This window comes from Amblyomma americanum, chromosome 2 (genome assembly GCF_052857255.1).
Source record: "Amblyomma americanum isolate KBUSLIRL-KWMA chromosome 2, ASM5285725v1, whole genome shotgun sequence".
In the NCBI taxonomy this organism is placed as follows: Eukaryota; Metazoa; Arthropoda; class Arachnida; order Ixodida; family Ixodidae; genus Amblyomma; species Amblyomma americanum.
Window position 1 is genome coordinate 91,996,296 of NC_135498.1, and position 21,448 is coordinate 92,017,743.

A 21,448-nucleotide genomic window follows, 5' to 3' on the forward strand; every position below is an offset into this window, starting at 1 on the left:
GCCTGTGCCTCCGATGCTGCAGCTGCTCCTGGCTTTGAGGTTTTACGGGGCCGGCACTTTCCAAACCGTCACCGGGGATCTGGTGCGGATTTCGCAGCCCACGGTGTTCCGCGCAGTTGGCAAGGTCACTTTGCTGATTGCCAAGCGCCTGCGCCCGATGCTGGTGCAGTTTTCAGCCGCGTCGCAGTTTGGAAAGCTGATGCGGGACTTTTACGACATCGCTGAATTCCCTGGTGTGACCGGCTGCATAGATTGCACGCATGTCCGCATCAACAGCCCGGGTGGCGCAGATGCGGAAGTCTACCGAAACCGCAAAGGCTATTTCTCCATCAATGTGCAGGTGAGCAATGAAAATTGAAGTTCTCTGAACAGTTACGACTGTTCAGCTCATGCGTATTCGTTCGCGTAGTGGACGTATTGTCATTTTATTTATTTCACCGCGGTGCACGAACGTACAATCACAAGATTACTTGCCCGAAAGACGGGCTCGATCCCGGCCGCGGTGGTCACATTTCGATGGAGGCGAAACGCTAGGGGCCCGTGTACTGTGCGACGTCGGTGCACGCTGAAAAACCCCAGGTGGTCGAAATTTCCGGAGCCCTTCACTACGGCCTCCTTCGTAGCTTGACTTTGGGAACTCCTAAAACCTAAAACCAAACAAGCATGCTTGCGTCGAGCGCTGACAGATAGCGAAATGTGTCTCTTTGGAATATGCGATCGAGGCCCACAAATTTCTTTTAAAGCCAGTACTGCTTTATAATGTAGCTTCGTTCTCCATGCTCCGTGAAGAGTATGCCACTGCATTCTAGGCGCTATAGCAGCACGCAATCACTGTCTGTCGTGTCTCTCTTTTTTTTTTTGCTCCCTTGCGCTCGAGAGCGGGTTTCACGCTTGTTCAAGAACTGCGCGTTCTCAAAGATAGGCTATTGTGTCAACAGTTGCATTACGAGTTGAAGAAGTAGAAGGTGCCGTATGTCGCCCTTCCTTTGCTGATTGGTCTTTTTGTTTGTTTGGTGCAGGCTGTTAGCGGACCCGAATTGCAATTTTTTAACATTGTTGCCGACTGGCCAGGCTCTGTGCATGACAGTCGGATATTCGACAATTCCCGCCTGCGGGTGCTCTACGAGGAGGGTCGGGTGCCTGGAGTGCTGCTGGGAGACGCAGGCTATGCATGCCAGCCTTTCCTGATGACACCGCTGTCAGACCCTGGCCCGGCAAATTCACCGCAAGGAAGGTTAGTTAATATGTTTCCAATGACAGTGCATGACAAAGTGGACAAAGCTTGACCACACTTTCGAGCTGTGGCATTAAATCAATGCAATATTCTTTTACGCATGCAGGTACCAGAAAGCCCACATAAAGACACGGAATGTGATCGAAAGGACATTCGGTGTCTGGAAGCGCCGCTTCCCTTGTCTGGATATGGGGCTCCAGCACAAGCCGAAACAAGCTGCAGTTATCATAACAGCTTGTGCAGCCCAGCAGAACTTTGCATGCTTAATGAAGGAGCCGCAGCCTCCTATTCAAAGCGCTCCCAATCAGGGCACTCCACCGACTCGCACCAGCACGACAGCAGCAAGGCGGCCACAGTACCTTCCACCTGTTGATGCTGTCAGCGACAGCCTGTCAGGAATGCAGGCACGACGGGTGCTCATCCAGAAGAGCTTCATATAAGTAAGAAATGCACAGTCCTCAACACTGTCCCATGCATTTTGAATCAAGTATGTTTATAATCCGCAGTTGCACATGCTACCCGTATCCCAACTTCTCTGCAGGAGCTAAAGAAATTTTAGAGTAATGGGAATGACTGGCAGCAGTTCGAGCGGCAGGATGAAGAGGTTGGCGAAGTGCAGCGGTGGATCCTGAGTGGCTCCTGAGAGTGTGCTCATCATGACGCGCTTTGATCTACGACCACAGACCTGCACTGCGGATACACCCCTTTACACCAGAATTTTTTCTCAGCTTTGGAACCTTTTATGTTGTGAGCTTGTTGCACTAACAAGCTGCTACTCTTGTACTTCTAGGTCCTGCATTTGTTGCTATAGTGTTCTATTCCAAATGCTATTTTTCAAAAATGCTGTATTGATCTTGCAGGAGGCGAATACCAGAAAAGATCTTGTTGAACCTGCTGCTGAGGGCCTTAAAGGCGCTCAGTTCATTTGTCTTAAGAGCTGCTGCCTTGGCGGCTTTGCTTACACACATGTGAAGAATTCCCAGATTTGGTGAAGTACAACAGTCAGGCCTTGGGTGGTGCAGTCACGGGGCTTGTGCACCTTTCCACAGAGCGAACATTTGTGTGGCTGCTTTGGTAGCGGCATGGAATTATGGTTCCTCACAGCAGGTAGTTCTGCTACTTCGTCTTTTCTTCTTTCCCCCGGCTTGCAGTTTAAGCTTCGGCTCTTGCATGTTTTCTATTTATTGAGTATATTTTTGTTTTTATGTCACAATTGTAATCACGAAGAAGTGCCCACATGGCAGCGGGACTGCTCTCGGCGAGCGCGTGCTTCCGGTTAGTGCTGCTGGAACCGTTGACTGTGAACGCCGTTCAGTGCTTTGTGCCGTGCTTTGTGCCCGAAAAACCCATTGCAAGTGGTGGAGGTGTGCTCTGACCCCGTCCTGGAGCTGAGAAACGGCACTGTTGCAACCGAAATGTGACCAGAACGCTCCAACCGAGATTCACACGGATGCTAGTGGCATCGGCATTGGTGCTGTGCTTGCACAACGGAAGCCTGGATTTCATGAATATGCTGTCGCCTGTGCCAACCGCACGCTGTCTAAGGCCAAGATCAATTACTCCGTGTCCGGAAAAGAATGTTTGTGGCCATCTTGTGGGCAATAACTAAATTTAGACCATACCTCTGTATACCTTTGTACACCTTTCTATGAAAGTACATTCGCTTGTGCCTTGACTGCCAACGCCGCAAGTGACCACCGCAGCACTTTTCCGGACCATTGCAGCCCTTACTTTGCCCTGCCCGTCCGTTTGATCGTGTGGGCATCGACCTTTATGGGCCTCTGCCACCTGGTCATGGTAGTACATAGAGCTCCTGTAACAGTTGCTAAAGGCTGTACAATCTGTCTGCGAGCAGTTGCACTCAATATTCATTGTACTCTAGCCACATGCACCTGGTGTTTGTTAGGCGCCTTGCTTTGCATGGCTGAACACTACGTCATAAAGTGAGTCATCATGAGCCAACACTTTAGTCAAGATCATTGTGTGCAGGCACTGCTGACGTTTGGAAAGTTCTTGCTGCTGCAGTCATGGTGGACTACTGAAAGATAACTTTTATGACCCCAGTAGTCTTTGCAACATTTTGTTTTGTGGTTCAATTAATGGTTTGCGATATGACTTGGTAGTTACTTCTAGCTTGCAAGTGCTGTAGTGAAATCTTTCACATGCAAACACGTAGACTAGCAGTTCTTTTGATTTGTACCTGCAGGTACTGGTTGGCTGTCGCAGCTTAAACTTTGCATTTAGCCGGCCTTCTTGGAGCAGTACCGATTCCATTTATCGAGAACTGGCATGTTTTAAAATTGTTACATGGTTTGGCGGGGTTCGAAATAGCAGAACGTGGGTGCCATCAGCAAGTGTTTTTGGACGCATGTTTCTTTAGTCTTTTTTTTTTCCATGCCTAGTGCGGGTTGTCACAGGCATGTGCTGGCCATATTTTTGAAGCAATAGATTACTTCAGCAAAGTGGCAGGCTGTGGAATTTCATTGACTCAAGCTATGGGCCCATTTTGTAGACGGCATCGGAGGAACTGCATTCAAAGGTTTAAGGTTCTTGAGTAGGAGGCACTAGCTGCAAGTGTTTAGGTTAGGTGAGACAGCAAAGATAATGGAACGCGTAGAGAGCAGTGCTGGCCTTTGTGCATTTATGTAGTGTTGACTGCTGCGTGAGCCAAGATTGTTGAGACTTTTCATACATGGAAACTTTAACAATGTGGCCTACAATTTTTCCTACTGGTTGGTTTTGCCAGCCATGCCAGGGGAGGTTTTTCCTTCCAAGAGCAGCCAGATTTGTAGCATACAGCAATGCCTATTTCCATGAATAAATTGCTGCTTGCATACAAAGATCCACAAGCGCCATATAGGCATAACAGCAGGAGAAGTACCACGCAACCATCCTACCTGCCTCCTGCTATGCGATAGCTTGTCAGACTTGCATGAAAAGCGGTGATGGGGCTGTATGTTTGTTCCCAAGTCATGTGCTTAAAACCATACATGTGCAAATGAAGTGCAGTTATGTGGATTTGCCACATATTTGTGCAAGCATTCAGACAGCATTCCAGTTTCTTTAGTTGTAGGCACCGTTTACTCTGGTGCCTCTCGCAGCCTACAAAGCTGCTCGAGTTTTATTTGTTTCTCAATTTCCAATATTTCCAGTTCTAATTTTTTTTTCTGGATGTCGAGAATTTTTTTTCGTGCCGTTCGTCCAGAGTGCTTTTGTGTTCTTCCCTCATCAGCTTAAGACGCAGTTCGTGCTCTTCTCGCAGTAGAGCCGCTCTAAAGTCGTTTTCATCAGCGAGCGACTTTTCTAAAAGGGCCATCCGCCCTCTTGGAGCCCTGGCAGGTTCACCAGTGGCCACTGCTTCAGCAGTAGTGGAACCAGCGGCAGCTCCAGAAGCAACTGTAGCACTAATGCAGCCTGCTGCAGCTGTGCTGGAAGCATCAGCAGGTTGTGCAACAGGTTGCACAGCAGGAAAAAAGAGATTGCTCTCTTGCTCAATTGCTTCTGGAGTTGCCCCACTCCTACCAAGAGCAGCCACTGATGACTGCGGCTGATCCATGAATGGAGTTTCCCACTCGTCTTCTGTAACAAAGAAAAGGTAAAAATTAGTTGGACAAACCTAAGCTAACAATACATTAGCTGTCGGACTCAACAGCACAGATTGTTAGGTCAAATGGTGAAGAGACATAACGAAAGCTTTATAATGTTCTTATCTAAGGCATCAGTTGCCCTTCTCAGCGCCAAATAGCTGCCTTTGTTTCTTGGGGCCCCAGTTTAGTTGTTCTGTTTTAATCTGCCATATTCCTCAGCTTTCACTCTGAAGTATGCCTGGTGACCTCACTTTATTTTTTCTGCTGATACTGTAGTGATAGTCACGCAGGCCACGAGTTTTTACACATGTGGTTATCCTCAAACTCTGCAGCTTTTTTGTTCTTTCAATGGGTTTCTTTTCAGTTTTAGTACATTTGCTAGTTTGCACTGGCGTGTGTCCCCTGACCCAGGGAGCCAGTTATACACCCTTCCTTTCCTCAAAATCATCGGCGTCTAGAATGTTGTCAATGCCAATGAACGCCGACAGCATTCACTTTGTACATCCTGGAGTAGCTGAGGTAATCCACTTTCAATTTTTTGCAAAGGTTTTCTTGTAATGCCTGCCTGCTTGCTTCGCCGCATATATGCGATACCAATGCTAAGGTGGGGCATACAAGAAAAGTGACAAATACTGCAGCCTGAGCCACAGCCGATAATGGACGCATGTCCATTATCGGCTACAGTACAAAATAGCAGCTACAGTACAAAGCTGCTATTTCTCGTGTAGTCCTGAATCAGAAAATCTCTGAATACTGTTTCAGTGTTGTTGTGTTGTATCGGCAGTGCAATTCATATAGCTGGTATTGCAACCTCCTTTATGTTTATGTAATACAGTGCACTGCAAAAATAAAGTGTGCACAAGTGACAATTGAGTCTTTTGTTATGCAAGAAGTTTTTACTGTTGACGCTACCTGCATAAATATTACTGCACAGTTTTATTGTGTGCACACTGCAGCCACTAGTGCTACTTTTTAGTCTGCACTAATAAGCATGCTTGTAGGCAACCTAATTATGGGCTACAGAAAACACGCTTCGAGTGAAACCTCTGCATTGCAAAACTAACAATTTCCTTAAAACTAGCAGCCCAATTCCAAAAGGCTTTGAGCATTACACATAGGCAAGCTGCACCATTATTCACAAGAATGTTGTTACCTTATCCCTGGAGCACCATCATGTACAAGTACACAAAAATATGGAAATGTATGTGAAGGAGTGCATGTATAATGAAACTGCATTAAAGTTGGCATTTGTTTAAAGTGAGGCAGGAATGCCAAACAAGACTCAAAAACATCAGGTGAGAATGTCATAATGAATGCAGTTCAGGTTGCAGCACTGAATGCCCGCTCCCTCAGTGTCCGACGGTTAACCCTCCTTCCACTACAGAAACACACCATACCACTCACATGAATGTAGGCCGTCAAGACAAAATGCCTTCGGAGTGCTGTCCAACAACATGCAGCTTGGAGCAGGTCATCCTTTCGCACTGTCAACCAATGCAGCCTTTATCTGCACAAACATTCAGCCAACCACATGTACAGCAGCTTTCCGCAGTGTTGTATAAATGAGATTTGTATAATTTGTTGTAGATGAACCCTACATTCCTCACAGCAGGTTCAAGGCAATATAAAAAATTGAAACACTGTCAATCGTGACAGTACACACTGCCACTGTCATCAAAGGAATATAAAGAGAGGAGTGCTGTTTTCCAACAACATGCGAAGTGCTTTACCTGAGTAATGGCATTCTGCATCGCCTGGCTCATCCACCATTGGCTGCAGCAGCCTTATCACAGGCAAACTTGCCACTGGTGGCAGGTCGATGCCCCCATCCGAGTCTGTGGCGTTGCCTACCCTGGTCGAGATGTGGCTGGCAACAGCCATCACCTGCTCGCTCTGAGCGCTCACATGGCATTTCGCTGGCCCTCCTCCTGAAAAGAAAAAAACAATCGCACACAGTGACGCTAGCCTTAATTTATAGACAATGTGCCATTGAAATATTTTGTTCATGAAGTGCCACACAAAAGCAACCAAAGGCATACCAATGCATGCAACTGCGTGTTGTTTTCGCTCCGTTTTTATGCCGAGGTAGGTAGCTGTATGTACAGCCTTCCGGATTTTTGATAGTACCAAGCGAAATTGCGCGGCAAGTTTCCTCATGAACGTGAAGATCGCTAGTGTGGACACCGTCTGAACTACGGTGCACCCAATTTGCGCTTCGCGGTGCGACAGTATGCGAAGGGTACCAACCCCGAGCAAAATCGTGCGTTGTCTGTTCGCTGCTGGCCTGGCGCGAGCCCTCCGTCCCACTGCGCTGCCCGCTCATCGTCGTCTTCTATGTAGCAGAAATCGCATGCCTTCGTACTGACTTGAATGTAGTAAACATTCTATGTAGTTTTTAACAATTAAGGAGGCTGTACAGGATACTGCTCTTGCATTATTTACACGATTAACGCAGGTTGCACTTATCTGCGTTTGTAAATAAAGCAGTGTACACTACACCGAAAGGTTATTACGTGCCCATTTCCATGTTATCACATTGTTGCAAAAAAAAACTATGCATTCCAGTACATGCTGCTTACGCAGACCCAAGTAGAATAATCATGCCCTTAACCATGGCATACAAAGCATGCAGGAACAAGCATTTGTAAACGGCCTGCAAGCCGCGCTCACCTGTCTTGTGGCGATCTCTCTTTTTCATCGCGTCCTCCTCCTTCGACTTCTGCTTCATATTAGCCCAGCATTTCTTGAGCTGATTGGGGTCCCGTCGGGTTACCCCGTGATGGCTGTTGAAGAGCCCGGCAATTTCCTTCCAGGTGGCCTTCTTTTTTGCCAGCAACGACACGTCGGTTTTTTTGCACTCTAGCACATGCTGGAATGTCTTCACCAAACCCAGTAAGAGTTCTTTTTCCTCGAAAGTAAAGCGAGGCGCTAGTCTCCGCTGGGAGCAGGAGTCGTCTTGCGATGATTGGAGCGACATTTTGCTGCCCGTGAGGTGAACACAGCGTGCAGGAGAGACTTGCCAGTACAACACGTGAGCAACAAAGAAAAAGCATGGAAAAAACTTGCTATGGCTCAACTAGAATTGGCTCAATGTGGGGCATGTTGCCAGACTGAAGCTTCAATCAAGCGGAAGCAGCGAGTATCGTTGAAATGTAGTTTTTATAGTCAGCAATTTTCCGCAGAAGTCACACCTAGTGCCTGTTTATGACTGCTGAACGAGATGCGTTGTTTTATAGGAGCAAAATGGGTGTTATTATAACAGATTGTTCAATACTCTCATCCCCAGACGAGCAATGTGCCCTCGCTTTCAAGCACGCGCTTAACTTGACGAAGCAAGTCAGGTTGAGCATCTATGAAACACGAAACCCAACTTGGCCGTTCTGAAGCCGCCTTGGTGCTTCGACTCGACTTGCCGAAGTTGAGTCGAAGCGCGAGCCAAGTTACATTTCTGCATTCGGGGGTTAGTTTCTCTATTTACAATAACTAGGTTGTGTCGTTCACGGAAGTCTAGCATCAACTTCCCGTTATAATCTGTGTATCCATCCAGATCCTCGATATGGCCATTCATGTCCCCCAACAGAATATTATTGGCGCCTTCTCCAAACTGCTTTATATCGTCATTGAGACACTTAACTAGATCCGTGTTCTCTTGCCTGCATTTGTCCCCTGTCCCTAAATAAACTACTCCTAGCCATGTCCTTTTATCGGCAATTGTACCCGATACCCAGACATGTTCTTTGCAAGTTGACTTTATTATTTGCCAATTTGTTCCTTGATGTATCAGCATACCTACTCCTCCTCCCTTCCTCTCCGTTGCTGTCCCTGAGATCCCTGAGATGTTGTTGTTGTTGTTGTTGTTAGCCTATCAAAAGATGGCACATACCCACACTGGGGGATCGTGTCTTGCATAGCGCGTGTACACCTACTTCTTCGTCCTTCAACTGCTGTTCTATCTCTTACTACGGTTGTGTTTCTCCGGAGACGCCCTCTTTCGGTAGTAGTAAGAAGCTGCTTATTGCCGAAACAGGTTTGTGAGCCACATGAATTCCATGTTTGCTGAGAATGCGTTCGAGTGCCTCGCTAATTCCCCTCACATTAGGAAGCACAGCGCGCGCGCGTTTCGTTGTTTCATTGTTGGCTGGTCCCCCTGTCCTCCGAGCTTTGCGCAACCAAGGCATTGAATAATGCCACGTGTGTAGCCGTTCTTCGCAACGTCGGCGAGAACGGTGGTTTCTTTTGCTTGTTTCTCCCCTTCGGAGAATCATATGGACTTTGGTCTTCACAGGAGAGAAGAGACGACGGATTTATACTGTGATCAATTTTGTTCTCATGGTAATCACTTGTCGCGCAGAGGGATCCGTCATCTCCTCTCGCCTGAGAAGAGCCAAGTAAATCTGCTCCTCCGATGCAGAGGAAAAAGCAGAAGAAGCCACCGTTCTCACCAACCTACAGAGGAATGGCAACACAAGTGGCTTTATTCAACGCGTTGGTCGCCATCAAGCCTGGAGGACAGGGGTACCAGCCAACAATGAAACAACGAAACGCGCGCGCGTTGTGCTTCCATATGTGCGGGGAACCAGCGAGGCACTCGCACGCATTCTCGGAAAACATGAAATCCAAGTGGCTCACAAACCTGTTTCGACAATAAGCCGCTTCTTACCACGACCGAAAGACCGTGTCCCCCGAGAAAGACAACCGGCCGGGTGTCATCTACAAAATCCCATGCTCAAAGGGCCCGGCTTCATACATAGGCGAAATAAAAAACCTCCATCAAAGAATAAGGCAACACAAAAATGACATCCGGCTGAATGAACACTGCGGCCGCGCCCACCATCGGATAGCCTTCGAGGAGGTGAGAGTCTTGGCCGTGGAACAAAACCTGTTCAAGAGGCGACATGTGGAGTCATGGCGCACCCGGCTCAAAAAGGCGGCGATGAATATGACTCCCCTCCGCATGCGTTAGTGGACTGCGCCACGTGCTAACAAAGGGCGAGCGAAGGCAGCAACCCGCTTCTGCTGGCACACTTCAGTCACCCCTGAATAAGTAACCGAGTTGGTCCCGAAACGTTGGGCAAAGTTAAAAGTATTGGTTGGCGTCAGTTTTCTCTCAACTATATCAAGAACCCAACTTGACAACAGACTTCCGTCGAAGATGTTTTCGCTCAAGTGTAGATATTGCAGGGATAAATTGTTTAAACCCACTATTCGCCCTCTGGTAAATTTATTTCTCACGATTAACACTTGTCGCGCATTCTCAATCAAAAAGTACTGCAGAAGTTGGTTCATGGCGGAGTGGATGTAAGCACGCAATATTTGGTGGATGGACACTTATCATGGCGAAATTCTATGTTCCTCTACAGTTGAATCACATGTACGACCTTTCTCGAAATATATGCGGCGTCGGAGGATATTAACAATGAATGCGGTACAAAGCAATTAATTCAAGTTGCATATCTGGCGTATGTGAGCCTGGCACGTAAAATGTATGTTGCTGACGGCTATAAAGCACCAAGGATTTAACCGAACTTAAATTTTCTTTCTCCTACTCGCGTAATCAGTCTGCAGTCTATTTTAAGCCTAATCGGTTAAATCGGCGAATACCTAAACGCAACAGTGTTTGTTTACAGTTTTTTTGTATATCCTGATGAGACTATATAACAGCAGTCTATATTTGCGTCCTTTATAGAAATTTGTTAAACAGCGCCTTCAATATTTCCTTACCTTCAATATTTCCATAAATTACTACTTTACCATTTCCCATTATGCAAATTTTTTGTTACAGAATGTTGGACATGGATATTGTGCATAACGTTAACTAAGATGATTTTATGTTTAAGGAAGAAAGGATGGGTGTGGGCTGTGAAACTGATTCCAGGTACTTGCGTTATTGTCGTTTTTGTAACAAAAAATAGTTTGAGTTTTGTTTTGATGTTGCTCCAAAAACCAGATGGCCTTAGTTTAATTAGTAATATAAGCTTGAATTAAGTAGGAGTGCATTCCTAGGACGTTAGTTTTAAACTAATGTTGCTCAAATGCAGGCGAAGACGTATTGGAAAGACGTATTTGTTTCATCTCGAACTCTCTTGGCCAATATACCTGTATGACAACCGAGCTAATTTTCTTGTTTGAGTTGTGTTCATAGTTGCATCTCACTCTGCCAGCTAGCTTCAATTAGTAGTCGAACAAGAGGTGTACACACTTTGTGAATAGTGACCATGATCTCTTGCGACCATAAAAAGGAGTACAGTTGAGAAATGCGGCAGAATATTAGTATCCGGTACAAATTCGCATCACATTTGGTCATGAACAAAATGCAACTGGAATACATCAATGCTCAAGGCATGTGCAGGCCGGTGGATTGAGTATATACTAGCCTGAATAGATTAAAAATAGTTTTCAGCGCTTAAAAAAAGCCGCCACTGTCTGGAAGACGTTAAAGTAACGAGAGTTAGCTTTATTGCCCGTGCGTAAAACGAGACTTTCCGCATCTAGCGGGGCCAGTGAAGAAAACCCTGAGCGGTTCGGAAAAGTAAACCCACCACGCGAAGCCATCAACGCCTAGCGCCATCTATCAGAGGAATTACGATGCACGTCTACCCGTTGTCGAGTTGCGCCGCCAGGTTGCACCCCCTCAGGATACGTCCTAGGGTGCCTCGATGCCAGCGCCGCCGTCCAGGGTGGTGACACGCTTTGGCATGCGCCGCGCCGCCGTCTTCTCCGCGCTCGCCATCTTGGGGCAAGTCGCTTTTCGTGCCGCTGCTGTGGAGGGTTCGAAGCCGTGTTTTGCGCTGGATTCTGAGCTGATGAACTGCTTTAATTCACGAAAAATAGCATGCCAGGGTGTTGTGTTCCATTGTGTGCCGGCTCGGCGAAGAAAGGAGCGCGATGTTTTCGTTTTCCACGGGATGAGGGACGGAGAAAAATATGGGAGGCGAAAGTGAAGCGTGAGAACTGGAAGGCGAATGACAACGCGAAGATCTGCGAGGTAAGCCACAATGTCTGTGCTCTTTTTATGCATCATTAAAACTTCTTTTTCTGGCTAGTTTGTTCATATAGATAATGTAAAAAAATTTAGCGCGAACAGACACAGACCACGAGGAAGATGAGACACACACACAAGCGCTTGTGTTTGTGTGCCGTCTTTCTCGTGGTCGTTGTCTGCGCTAAAGCTTTTAGATCTTTTTCTAAATGTCGCTCACAGTTATGTGCTTTCAGTAGGAATAACATTATACCACACCGCTTCGCCCATCCGCTCGTAAGCACTGACTTTGTGCGGTTTGAATATATGTTTTTGCCTTGTTCACCAATCTCGCACTGTGCGCAACAGGAATTTTTGTGTGCCTTCAAAGCTGCAGCTCGAAGCCTAGTTAGAAACGTGAGTACAGCACGTGTTGCATCGCATTGCCTGGCATTGGAAGTAGCGCGCTTTGTTCTTGAGGCGGAGCATTTTGAATTACCAGTTATGTGAAGGCTTACAAGCTAAATATATGAATCATTGCGTCTTTTCACTTTCAGTGAGCTACACTGAACTTCCGTATCATTCACGGAGTGTCTCACGATGATCTTTACTCTCTCGCGATCGAACATTTTTTTTTGTTCAGAGCCGCGGTGAAAACATGTGAAGCAGGTGGACCCCGGTATTTGTCGAAGGAATGCGCCATTGTACTCTTTCAACAGCTGCCCTTTACACTCGACCTTCTTGAAAACTGGTAGCAGCCGTCGAGGCTTCCGGTTCACGCAGATTAAGGAGCATTCCCCTCTCCTTTTCAAAAAAGAATATAATAGAGGCTGACGGGTGAACCTCCCACGTGCTACCTACCCACTTTTGTGGCCAGAGTAGGAAGTGAAAATGCAGTCTATGAACAGGCAGTTTCGGTTGCAAAAACCTGCCTACGAGTCAGCCGTTCTGGAATTTTGCAAGTGGTCTTTTCGCAAGTGTTTAATTCTGCGCAGCACAAATAATAGGCCCCTTCACTTTCCTTTTCTCAAATTATTCACGGGAATAATTTTTCGAGGTATTTGCGATTCGCAACGAACCCAAAGTTAGGCCCTCGCGAAAATTAAGTCGTTTACAGTATATGGCTGGCAATTCGACTAGTCGCGAAGAAACTTCTATTGTGAACTGTCCGTCGCTTTAAGAAAGCGGTCGCGAGGAAGCAAGGTGCCTGCGCAGTACAGAAGTTCATCCCGAATACAGCTCTTTCTTCTCCATGTAATGACACATCGCGAGGCGAAGTGCACCGTTGTCAAACGCGCAAATACAGGTCCGAGGATAAGCCAAATTTAAGTGAAGTTAAATTTGCCCGTCCGACACCCGAATTTGTGCTGTCGCTTGGTTGGCGTCCACAGAAATACTTCGTGATCCTGTGCTTGTAATATCGCACCGCTTCCTTAACGTTTTTTTATCTCATTTGTTTGCGTGCACACGACCAGAGGCGCGAAATGACAGTTTCATCGTCTCTCTCATTTTAGCGCCACTTCGAGGAAGATCAGTTTGAGGGCAACAGAATGGATGGACGGCGGCTCCTCAAGTCAACGGCTGTCCCGACGTTGTTTGATTTTAGACGTAACTGTTTGTCCCCATTCGGTTTGCTAGCCTAGTATCCACATCAGATAATCTGAGGAGCACTAGAGCCTCGGATATGTTTAGGTACTGATGAATTAATTTCTTTCTTGCGCGAACAGCTGAGCCGAAGCGAAGAAAGCCGCCTGCACCGCGGCTTTTTCCTGGTAGTTCTACACCTGACGCTACAAAAGGCTCTTCGCCAACCCCTGAGACGACACCTGACCAGGAAGAGACCCTAGCGATGCCTGAAAACACGCGTGAAGATTCAGGAGAACAAATCGACATTTTCTCGCTGTCCACAAGTGAGCTGCGAAAAGAGCTGCAAGACGAAAAAAGAAAACGCAGCCAGTTAGAAGAAAGTTTGTTGCAGGCAAACAAAAAGCTGAAAAAAGCTGCAAAAAGAACAAAGCAGCTCGAAGAAAACCTTACAACGTTGACGGCAAATTTGAGCTTCCTAAACCAGGACCAAAAGGCTGCCTTGGAAAAGAAAAACCGGAAGAATTGCTCCTGGGGTGCCAACACGATCAAGAAAGCGCTACAGCTTAAGTTTGCATGTGGTTCGGCCGGCTACGACCTTTTATTGGAACAAGGGCAGCCGCTTCCATCTAGAAGGACTCTGTGCCGGAGACTGCAACACTTAACCTTCCTACCTGGTGTGCTAACAGAAATTCTAACTTTAATGGAAGCCAAAGTGGCTGCAATGTCTGAGATTGAAAGGGACTGCGTCCTTTTCCTAGATGAGATGGAAATTCGGAGAGGTGTGGAGCTGGACCGTAGCAGTGACTGCTTTCTTGGCAAGATCACGCTCCCCGAAAGTGACCAGCCTGCCAACCATGCCCTTGTTTTCATGGTAGGTGGTTTGAATACCACATGGAAGCAAGTAATAGCCTACCACTACACAGGTGCGTTTGTCAGTGGAGATAAGCTGAAAGACTTTGTCTTTCATTTAATACAGTTGTGCACCCAGATATCACTGCGCGTGGTATGTGTCAAATATACCACATGGAAGCAATAGCCTACCACTACACAGGTGCGTTTGTCAGTGGAGATAAGCTGAAAGACTTTGTCTTTCATTTAATACAGTTGTGCACCCAGATATCACTGCGCGTGGTATGTGTCACTTGCGACATGGTAGTTCAAATCGTTCCATGTGGAGGTCACTGAACCTGTCGAGTTCTCGCAGTTCTGTAACTGTTTGTTCTGTGCCACATCCATGTGACAGCGAAAATGTTTTGTATTTCATGCCAGACCCTGCGCATGTGCTAAAAAATTTGAGAGGGCATTTGGTGCGAAAAGATGTGATGCATCTTAACGATGCCATCGTCGCAAGGTTCAAGTTGCCCAGCAATGAAGTGTCGATCGCGCATGTGGAGGCTGTTCTAAAACTCGACACAGACCAGTTGCAGGTCGCATCGAACTTGAGCAACATCCACATATCTAACGGTCATTTTACAAAAATGAAGGTAGGGATAGCGGTTCAGCTGTTTCGTGAAGCCCCAGCAGCGATTAGATATTACATCGAAATCGGGAAGCTGTCACCTGAAGCAGAAACAACTGCGTGGTTTTTTGGAGTAATTTTTAAATGGTTCACAATAATGACTGCTCGCCATCCCTCTGTCGCTCTCAGTTTGAAGAATGAGAGTAAATATGAGGAAGCCATTGCACATCTCAAACTCACAATGGAAGTCATCGAAGGCTTGGGAATAGGTAAGAAAAGTGTGGAAGCCAAGCCAGGCAGGGGTGCTCATGTCAACAACAGTAGTCTTGCAGCTGCACATCTTTCTGCTGAAAGAACGCCGGTACAGTTTTGTTTTGACTGGGAGGATGGTCCAAGATTGTTTGGAAAACCTTTTTTCGGTCATCAGAATGATTTCACCTGTGCCGAGCCCATACGACCTACAAAATGCACTCAAGATTGTAACTGTCAGCCAGTTCCTCAAAGTTCCGAAAACTTCAGGCTACGACATCGATGACAGCACTTACCTGGTCGATTTTTTTTCGGCCGAAATCAAAGAAGTTCAGCACGAAGCTGAAGTGCACGAAGGACTTTCAGCATGTGATGAAATTGAAGCAATAGAGTCATTGACAAGAGCTGAAGTCGACATCGTCGCTAACCTGGCCGGGTTCTTGGTAAGGCCCCTTGCGCTTTCCGCAAGGTCCTGCGCCCCGTGCACACGAATGCTTCTTTCTGAAGAGGTACGAGAGGAGCACACCCTAGTGCAGTTAAAAGAATATAATGCTGGAGCCCGTAACCTTGTATATGTGAGCGAGCAAGTTCTTGACTTTGTTTCATCGTGCGAAAGTCTCTTTAAAAACCTATCGGAACAAAAAGACATCTGTCGTTTGAAGAGTCCAATGAAGACCATTAAATGCCTTATCGAACAAACCGTTCCCATTCCGGCGGTTGATTGCGCGGAACACCCAAATCTTATGAACAGACTGTTAGAGCGGTTTGTGACGATGCGCCTGCGCATTTACTTGCGTTGGCTAAGCCAGCCAGAAGAATCGGATGATGGGTACGGCAGCAAAACTGTCGCTGGCACAAACCTTGAATAAACTGTTTAAGAGATGTCTCCTCCTAGGCATGCAGCCAGAGGCAGCTTCAAGCGGTTGATTATTTTGAAATAAAATGCTGTGTACATCACCGTGTGGCAGGAGTCAAAGTTTGGTCTACTCATCACGGATAATCTTTTTCTGCTGCGTCAATTTTACTGTCTACAATAGATGACTGCGATGCAAAATATTTTTGATATGCGCGGCTGACTAAAACGTCAACTAGTTGTTCATCTGCATCAACAGACGCAGTTAAAGCCGTTTGCATGTCATGCACCTTATAAACTCCGTCATGTTCTGGCAGTACAAAAGTATTGCTCTATAAAACAGTCACTTCAGTTAAAATAACCGCTTTGAGCATCTGAGAAGGCCAAAAAGTAAGTGCTGTCCTAGCTGCACAGTGGTCATTTGCTCTAAAAGCTGCGCTTGCAAGCAAACGCTAGCTCTTTTTTTCATTTATATCACTAAGCAAAAAGTGCTCAGAACTGTGAGCATATATGCAGAAACCTTATACAGCTCAGCCTGCTAGCGAAAGCGCCTTCTAAAGAAGGATACCGGCCGACGCTCCGTAGCCCCGCATTTCAGCGCTTGCCCCAAGATGGCGCCCACGAAGGTCGTGTCTCCACCCTGTACGGCGCACCGCTGGCATCGAGGCACCCTAATACGTCCCAAACGGAACTTGGTTCGTTTGGAGGGACAAGGTGGACCTAGAATTCGGCTTGCGGTGCAATATGGTAACGCCTAAATTAGTAATTGCATGTACACAAAGTCTACCTATTATTTAATTGTGGTTTTATTTCTATTCCACAACCCGTAGGGCTGTCTCCGTATTCACAAACAACCCTCCACTCGACGCTGCGCCTCCACTCCTGGGAGTGGAGGAGAGCGCTCATCCTCGGCCCGAGGAGCAGTCGCGCTTCTTGGAACACACCTCGAACATTCCTCCATCGAGGAGCTGGCCGAGTAGCCCTCCTCCACTCCAGTGCTTTCGAGGAGAAGAAAGAAACTGCCGATGACGAGAGTATTGTAAATTTATGCAAATAAAACACCACCTATTTGGTAATATAGAAGTAATTTGTCTATTTTAGTGGTAAACTGCAAGGTAAAAACAATAAAAATGCATATTTTTTGTTTTTCCATAAAAAACGTGTACTTTCAGAAGAAATAACCAGTTTTCTTTACCTGTCTGGCAACCACAGCAGTCGCAGCTGTCCGGCGCGGCATTTTTGTTACGGTCACTCTTTCGTTTCTCCGCTTGCTCGCCGCGTGTTCTCGTCCGTTTGCTGTGCTCCTGACTCGCTTCTTGCAGCTTTGTTGCAGTGTCTGTGCTTGCGGGTGTTCAACTGTTCGTGTGTGCACGTGTTTTTGTGTCTGCCCTTCTTTTTCTTTTTGGTTGCACAATGTCCGATCTAGACATTTCGGACTTCAGCACGACAGCATCGGCATCCGCTTCTGACGCAACCCAGCGCGCCAAGAAACGACCCGCCTGTCCGCGATTCATCTTCACCGTAGATGAACGCCACGTGTTTAGGAACATTATGGCGAAGTATCGCGACGTGATAGAAAACAAACGAACGGTCAATACCACTAAAAAGGCAAAGGATGAAGCCTGGTCTCAAATTTGCGATGATTACAATAGCTTGGCCGGCACACGCACTGTGTGTGTAGCACAGCTACGAAAACTGTGGGATAATATGAAGTCCCGGTGGAAAAAGAAGAAGTCTGAAGAAACGAGGGAAATCTTTCGGACAGGTGAGCGAAACAGTTTTACATTCAAAAACTGTCCCATACATTTTCCTGCATGTTCGCACGTTTCATCTTCTGACATCATTTTAATCCTAACAATTTGGCATTATTTATTAATGCGAAACAATTATATGGTTACTTCGCATCAGCAAAACTTGTCCGCGAATTCTGTGTGCACGGTTATGTCGTTCTGTGGAGATAAATATGCAAAAGTTTGAGTTAGGCAGTGCGCGAGTAGATCTTGAAGTGGGAAAAGTTTGGTTGATGAATTGCAATTAGTTAATTAAATTAAAATATGAAATAAAATTGCTGTGTTTGAAGCAGGTTTTGTGCGACCGATTCGATGAAAAACGATGTAAATGCACGACAAGGCTTACTTAGTATAAAAAACAAATTTAAAAAATGAAAAACAAGCAACTACAAAATAAATGAAATAAGAAGTTTCCAACTAAAAAAAGGAACAGAGGGAGCAAGAGAAAAAGGGAAGGCTTTCGCATTTCCGTCCTTAAGCATAAATGCAATCTTTTTTCTTATTGTGAATTTTTGTGAAAAATTGTTAAAAATCTGCGTACTACTTTTGAGCAAAACATTACTGGTGGTACTCTACTGGTTAGCGATTTTGTTTGTTTTTCCTTTTCAAGCATTGCGTGCTGCGCACAGAATGCACTTCACCTCAGTGTGTTTCACTACGCAGATTGTGCTGTAGGATATGTACAATTAAGAATTTTGGTGCAGGTGGCGGTACCCTTGAATGCCGGCCAATGAGTCCGGCAACAGAACTGGTTGGTGCAGTCGCCGACCATATGGCGACCAGACTGCCAAATCCCTTTGACAGCGACGGGGCCCATGTCAGCGAGGCAGTGCTGTCCCTGCCACCTGTTGCATTATTGGAGGCGATGGTAAATGACAACGAACCAAGCCAAGACGACTTTTCCAGTAAGTAAGGCTGCCCTCTTTAAATACTAGTTACAACTGTCACGGTTAGTTTTCCTCGTGCATGAAGTCCAAAGCCTGGGCTGAGAAAGACGTTGTTGGGGAGGGCTATGGATTAATTTCAACTGCAAGGGATTCTTTCACGCCCGCTTGTATGCCGCATTACACGGGCGTTTACACAGCTCCTCGTACCTGTCGATATGTGGGCGCAGCATCCCAGATTCAATTCGCAACTGGTGCTCGGCTATCGAGCGGCACTGCAGCAAACACTAGTTATTTTCTGCTCGTGGTATGTGCACGTGCTCAAGCAGGCGGGCCACATATTTATCAGGACTTCTTGGCGGGCTCGTACTGGGTCCATTTTTCGCCATGTCACATACATGTTGAGAAGTTTGTTTTTAGATGTCTACACTAGTCGCGACCATGTAAAGCATTTGTTTTTGGTTTCCTGTTATGGTCTGAATAGCCTCTGTTTATGGTCTTATTTGTTCTTTGCATGTCATATCACAGTAGTATGTATGTAAGCATAAGATCCCACCAATTTTGTTACAGCATTGCAGAGTTCTCATGAAGGTATTGTATGTGTGTGCATGTTTTTGCAGGCGAGGTTCCTGCACCCACATCAATGCAGGCAGCACCGTCACCATGGCTGAACAGCCGACCACTAATTGACGAGGCACTTCCTGTTCAGGAAGAGTGCCTCAGTGCAGGCAGACCAACAGTGCTCGTGCCTGTCGTGCCGTCGTGCCAGAGTGTGTCTGAGGACATCACACCAGCACAAATTGCTCGCACGAGGGCAGGTGGCCCCCGAGTTGCTGCGGTGGAGCGGACACTGGCTCCTGAAGTAGCAGCCAGAATTAAGGCTATTGAAGCTGAGGACCGGCGGAAGGAAGAGTTACACCAACTCGACCTACAACTCCGCAGGAGCCAGCTGGCCGAGCAGCGGCTCAAAAACAAAATGCAGCGCAAGCTGCTTTCTCTGGATTTTGAAATCAAAAAGCGGCAGTTAGAAGCACTGAAGCGCTAAATAGAGAAATAAAATTAACTTGTACATATTTGTCTCGGAACACTTCTGTGTACAATTACCAACACTGTCGTCATTTTGATGCAGTCGTACAGTATTTGCATGTTCCTTCAGATTCTTAAAAACAATGTTCTTTATTTAACACACTTGCACATGTATAAACAGTATAAGGAAATATAATATGGAAAGGATCAAGCAGTAAAATAAGGAAGTAGCCTAAAAGCAGCCAAAAGAAATCTTTCGTTGGCAGAAATTGGAAGGTGCCATAATAGTTCACGAGGAAAGTGACAAAATACCAGTTGTAAAGGGTGTCACGCAGGGAGACGCGTTCTCTCCAGTACTATTCGTCACGTGCTTCCAGGATATTTTCAGAGAACTCGAGAGGAAACAACCGAGGATGAAATTGAATGCGAATGCCTTAATAATCTCAGATTTTCTAAAAATATTTCACTGCTAAGTAGCTGAGAACAAACTTCCAAACATGGTCGAAGACAAGCAAAGCAAAGGAAGCAGAACGGTGGGAGTAAAAATGCATATTGAGATCTTCAGTAATGTTAACACTCAGAACGGAACAGCCGACAAGAGGCAGTAAAGCATTAAAGTTGTAAGGTAAACGCACCTATTTAGAGCATAGTGACCACAGATCTGCACCACATGTGTAAACTAACTAGGAGAATAAGAATGATGGTGCAGCACATTTGCCAGGCACTCTCCAGCCATGAATGGCAGTTTACTAGTATTCCTCAACAGCCATATCTTGTGGGGCAAAGCCTATAACCTATGAGGCAGATATAGTGCAGCGAACTATGGAAAGGAAAATGATAGAAGTAGCGGTTAAAGTGCAGAATGAATGAGGAAATAAACGTGAGTTGGTAATGTCCAAGCTGGAATCAAGAAGAAATGGGCATGGGCAGGGAATGTAATGTGAATTCAAGATAAATGTTGGGCCATTGGTAACGGAATGAATCCCAAAAGAAGGTAAGCATAGCAGAAGGCGGCAGAAAGTACGGTGGGCTGATGAGATTAGGAATTCTGCAAGAACAAGGTGGCCGCAGCTGGCACAGCACAGGGTTAATTGGAAAGATACAGGAGAGGCCTGCGTCCTCCCATGGACGAGGTTCAGCTGATGATGACATTATATGCTATAAGAGAACCCAGTTCAAAGAAATAGACAAAAACACTGCAAATGCCATAAAAATAGCGGTTCTCTAACACTAGAAAAGTATCGTGTACATTTTCGGAGAAGGTAATTGGGACATTTAACGGAACGATCTGGCTATAAGCCCCACCCGAACACGAGAGCCATTCACTGTGTCGGCAGAAAGCTGCGGTGGCACATGAAGCTGCTGCGGTTGTACGCTGGGCTGTGGCTGCTGGATAACGGGGAGGGCCACAGCAGGTGGCTCCGGGTCCTTCCGTAGAACGGCGAGATTGTGAAGGGCGCCGCAAGCAGTTATTATAACTGCTGAGCGCTCAGGGCGGTTCTGGAGGCCCATGTCTAGGCATGGGAAGCGGCGCTTCCAAACTCCAAAAGCCCTCTCCAGACTATTTCTCGTTTTGATGTGGGCCGCCTGATACCTGCGTGAAAGACGAGCAGTTCGAAGTAAAAATTTGTATAGATGTGCTAAATTGAAGAGCACAGCAGTCTGCGCATTACTTTCTCAGTGGCCCCTCTGCAGCTAATAATAAAGCTGTAATTACATTTGCACGCCTCGGAAATTAGCAAGACAGCTTCAGGGGCGTTGTCCGTCAACTGGTGGCAAATGTATACTAAATCTGAATTTTTATTTCTTGTTGAATTTGAA

At 46.3% G+C, this 21,448-nt stretch overlaps 1 protein-coding gene and 2 long non-coding RNA genes across 3 annotated transcripts; 2 read left to right on the forward strand and 1 right to left on the reverse strand.

Annotated features, from left to right (window-relative positions):
• Window positions 1-4,425: 4,425 nt before the first annotated feature.
• On the reverse strand, window positions 4,426-6,660 carry LOC144118807 (uncharacterized). The gene is made up of 3 exons (XR_013312149.1): window positions 6,552-6,660; window positions 6,226-6,328; window positions 4,426-4,813 (listed from the first exon to the last, which is right to left on the reverse strand). It is a non-coding gene; the product is annotated as an uncharacterized LOC144118807 (long non-coding RNA).
• Window positions 6,661-11,477: 4,817 nt separating this feature from the next.
• On the forward strand, window positions 11,478-14,121 carry LOC144118808 (uncharacterized). The gene is made up of 3 exons (XR_013312150.1): window positions 11,478-11,806; window positions 13,294-13,387; window positions 13,507-14,121. It is a non-coding gene; the product is annotated as an uncharacterized LOC144118808 (long non-coding RNA).
• A 3,459-nt stretch (window positions 14,122-17,580) lies between these two features.
• On the forward strand, window positions 17,581-19,724 carry LOC144118809 (uncharacterized). Its single transcript, XM_077651621.1, has 3 exons — window positions 17,581-17,692; window positions 18,422-18,622; window positions 19,222-19,724. The coding sequence occupies exons 1-3, from the start codon at window positions 17,635-17,637 to the stop codon at window positions 19,644-19,646; spliced, it is 684 nt and encodes a 227-aa protein (XP_077507747.1). The 5' UTR covers window positions 17,581-17,634; the 3' UTR covers window positions 19,647-19,724.
• The last annotated feature ends 1,724 nt before the right edge of the window (window positions 19,725-21,448 follow it).

Excerpts from the sequence above, each read along its gene's own strand:
- LOC144118809 (XM_077651621.1), top strand. The coding sequence starts at position 17,635 with ATGAAGTCCCGGTGGAAAAAGAAGAAGTCTGAAGAAACGAGGGAAATC. Across the intron at positions 17,693-18,421 it reads GAGGGAAATCTTTCGGACAG|GTGGCGGTACCCTTGAATGC; the intron begins GTGAGCGAAACA and ends ATTTTGGTGCAG. Across the intron at positions 18,623-19,221 it reads AAGCCAAGACGACTTTTCCA|GCGAGGTTCCTGCACCCACA; the intron begins GTAAGTAAGGCT and ends ATGTTTTTGCAG.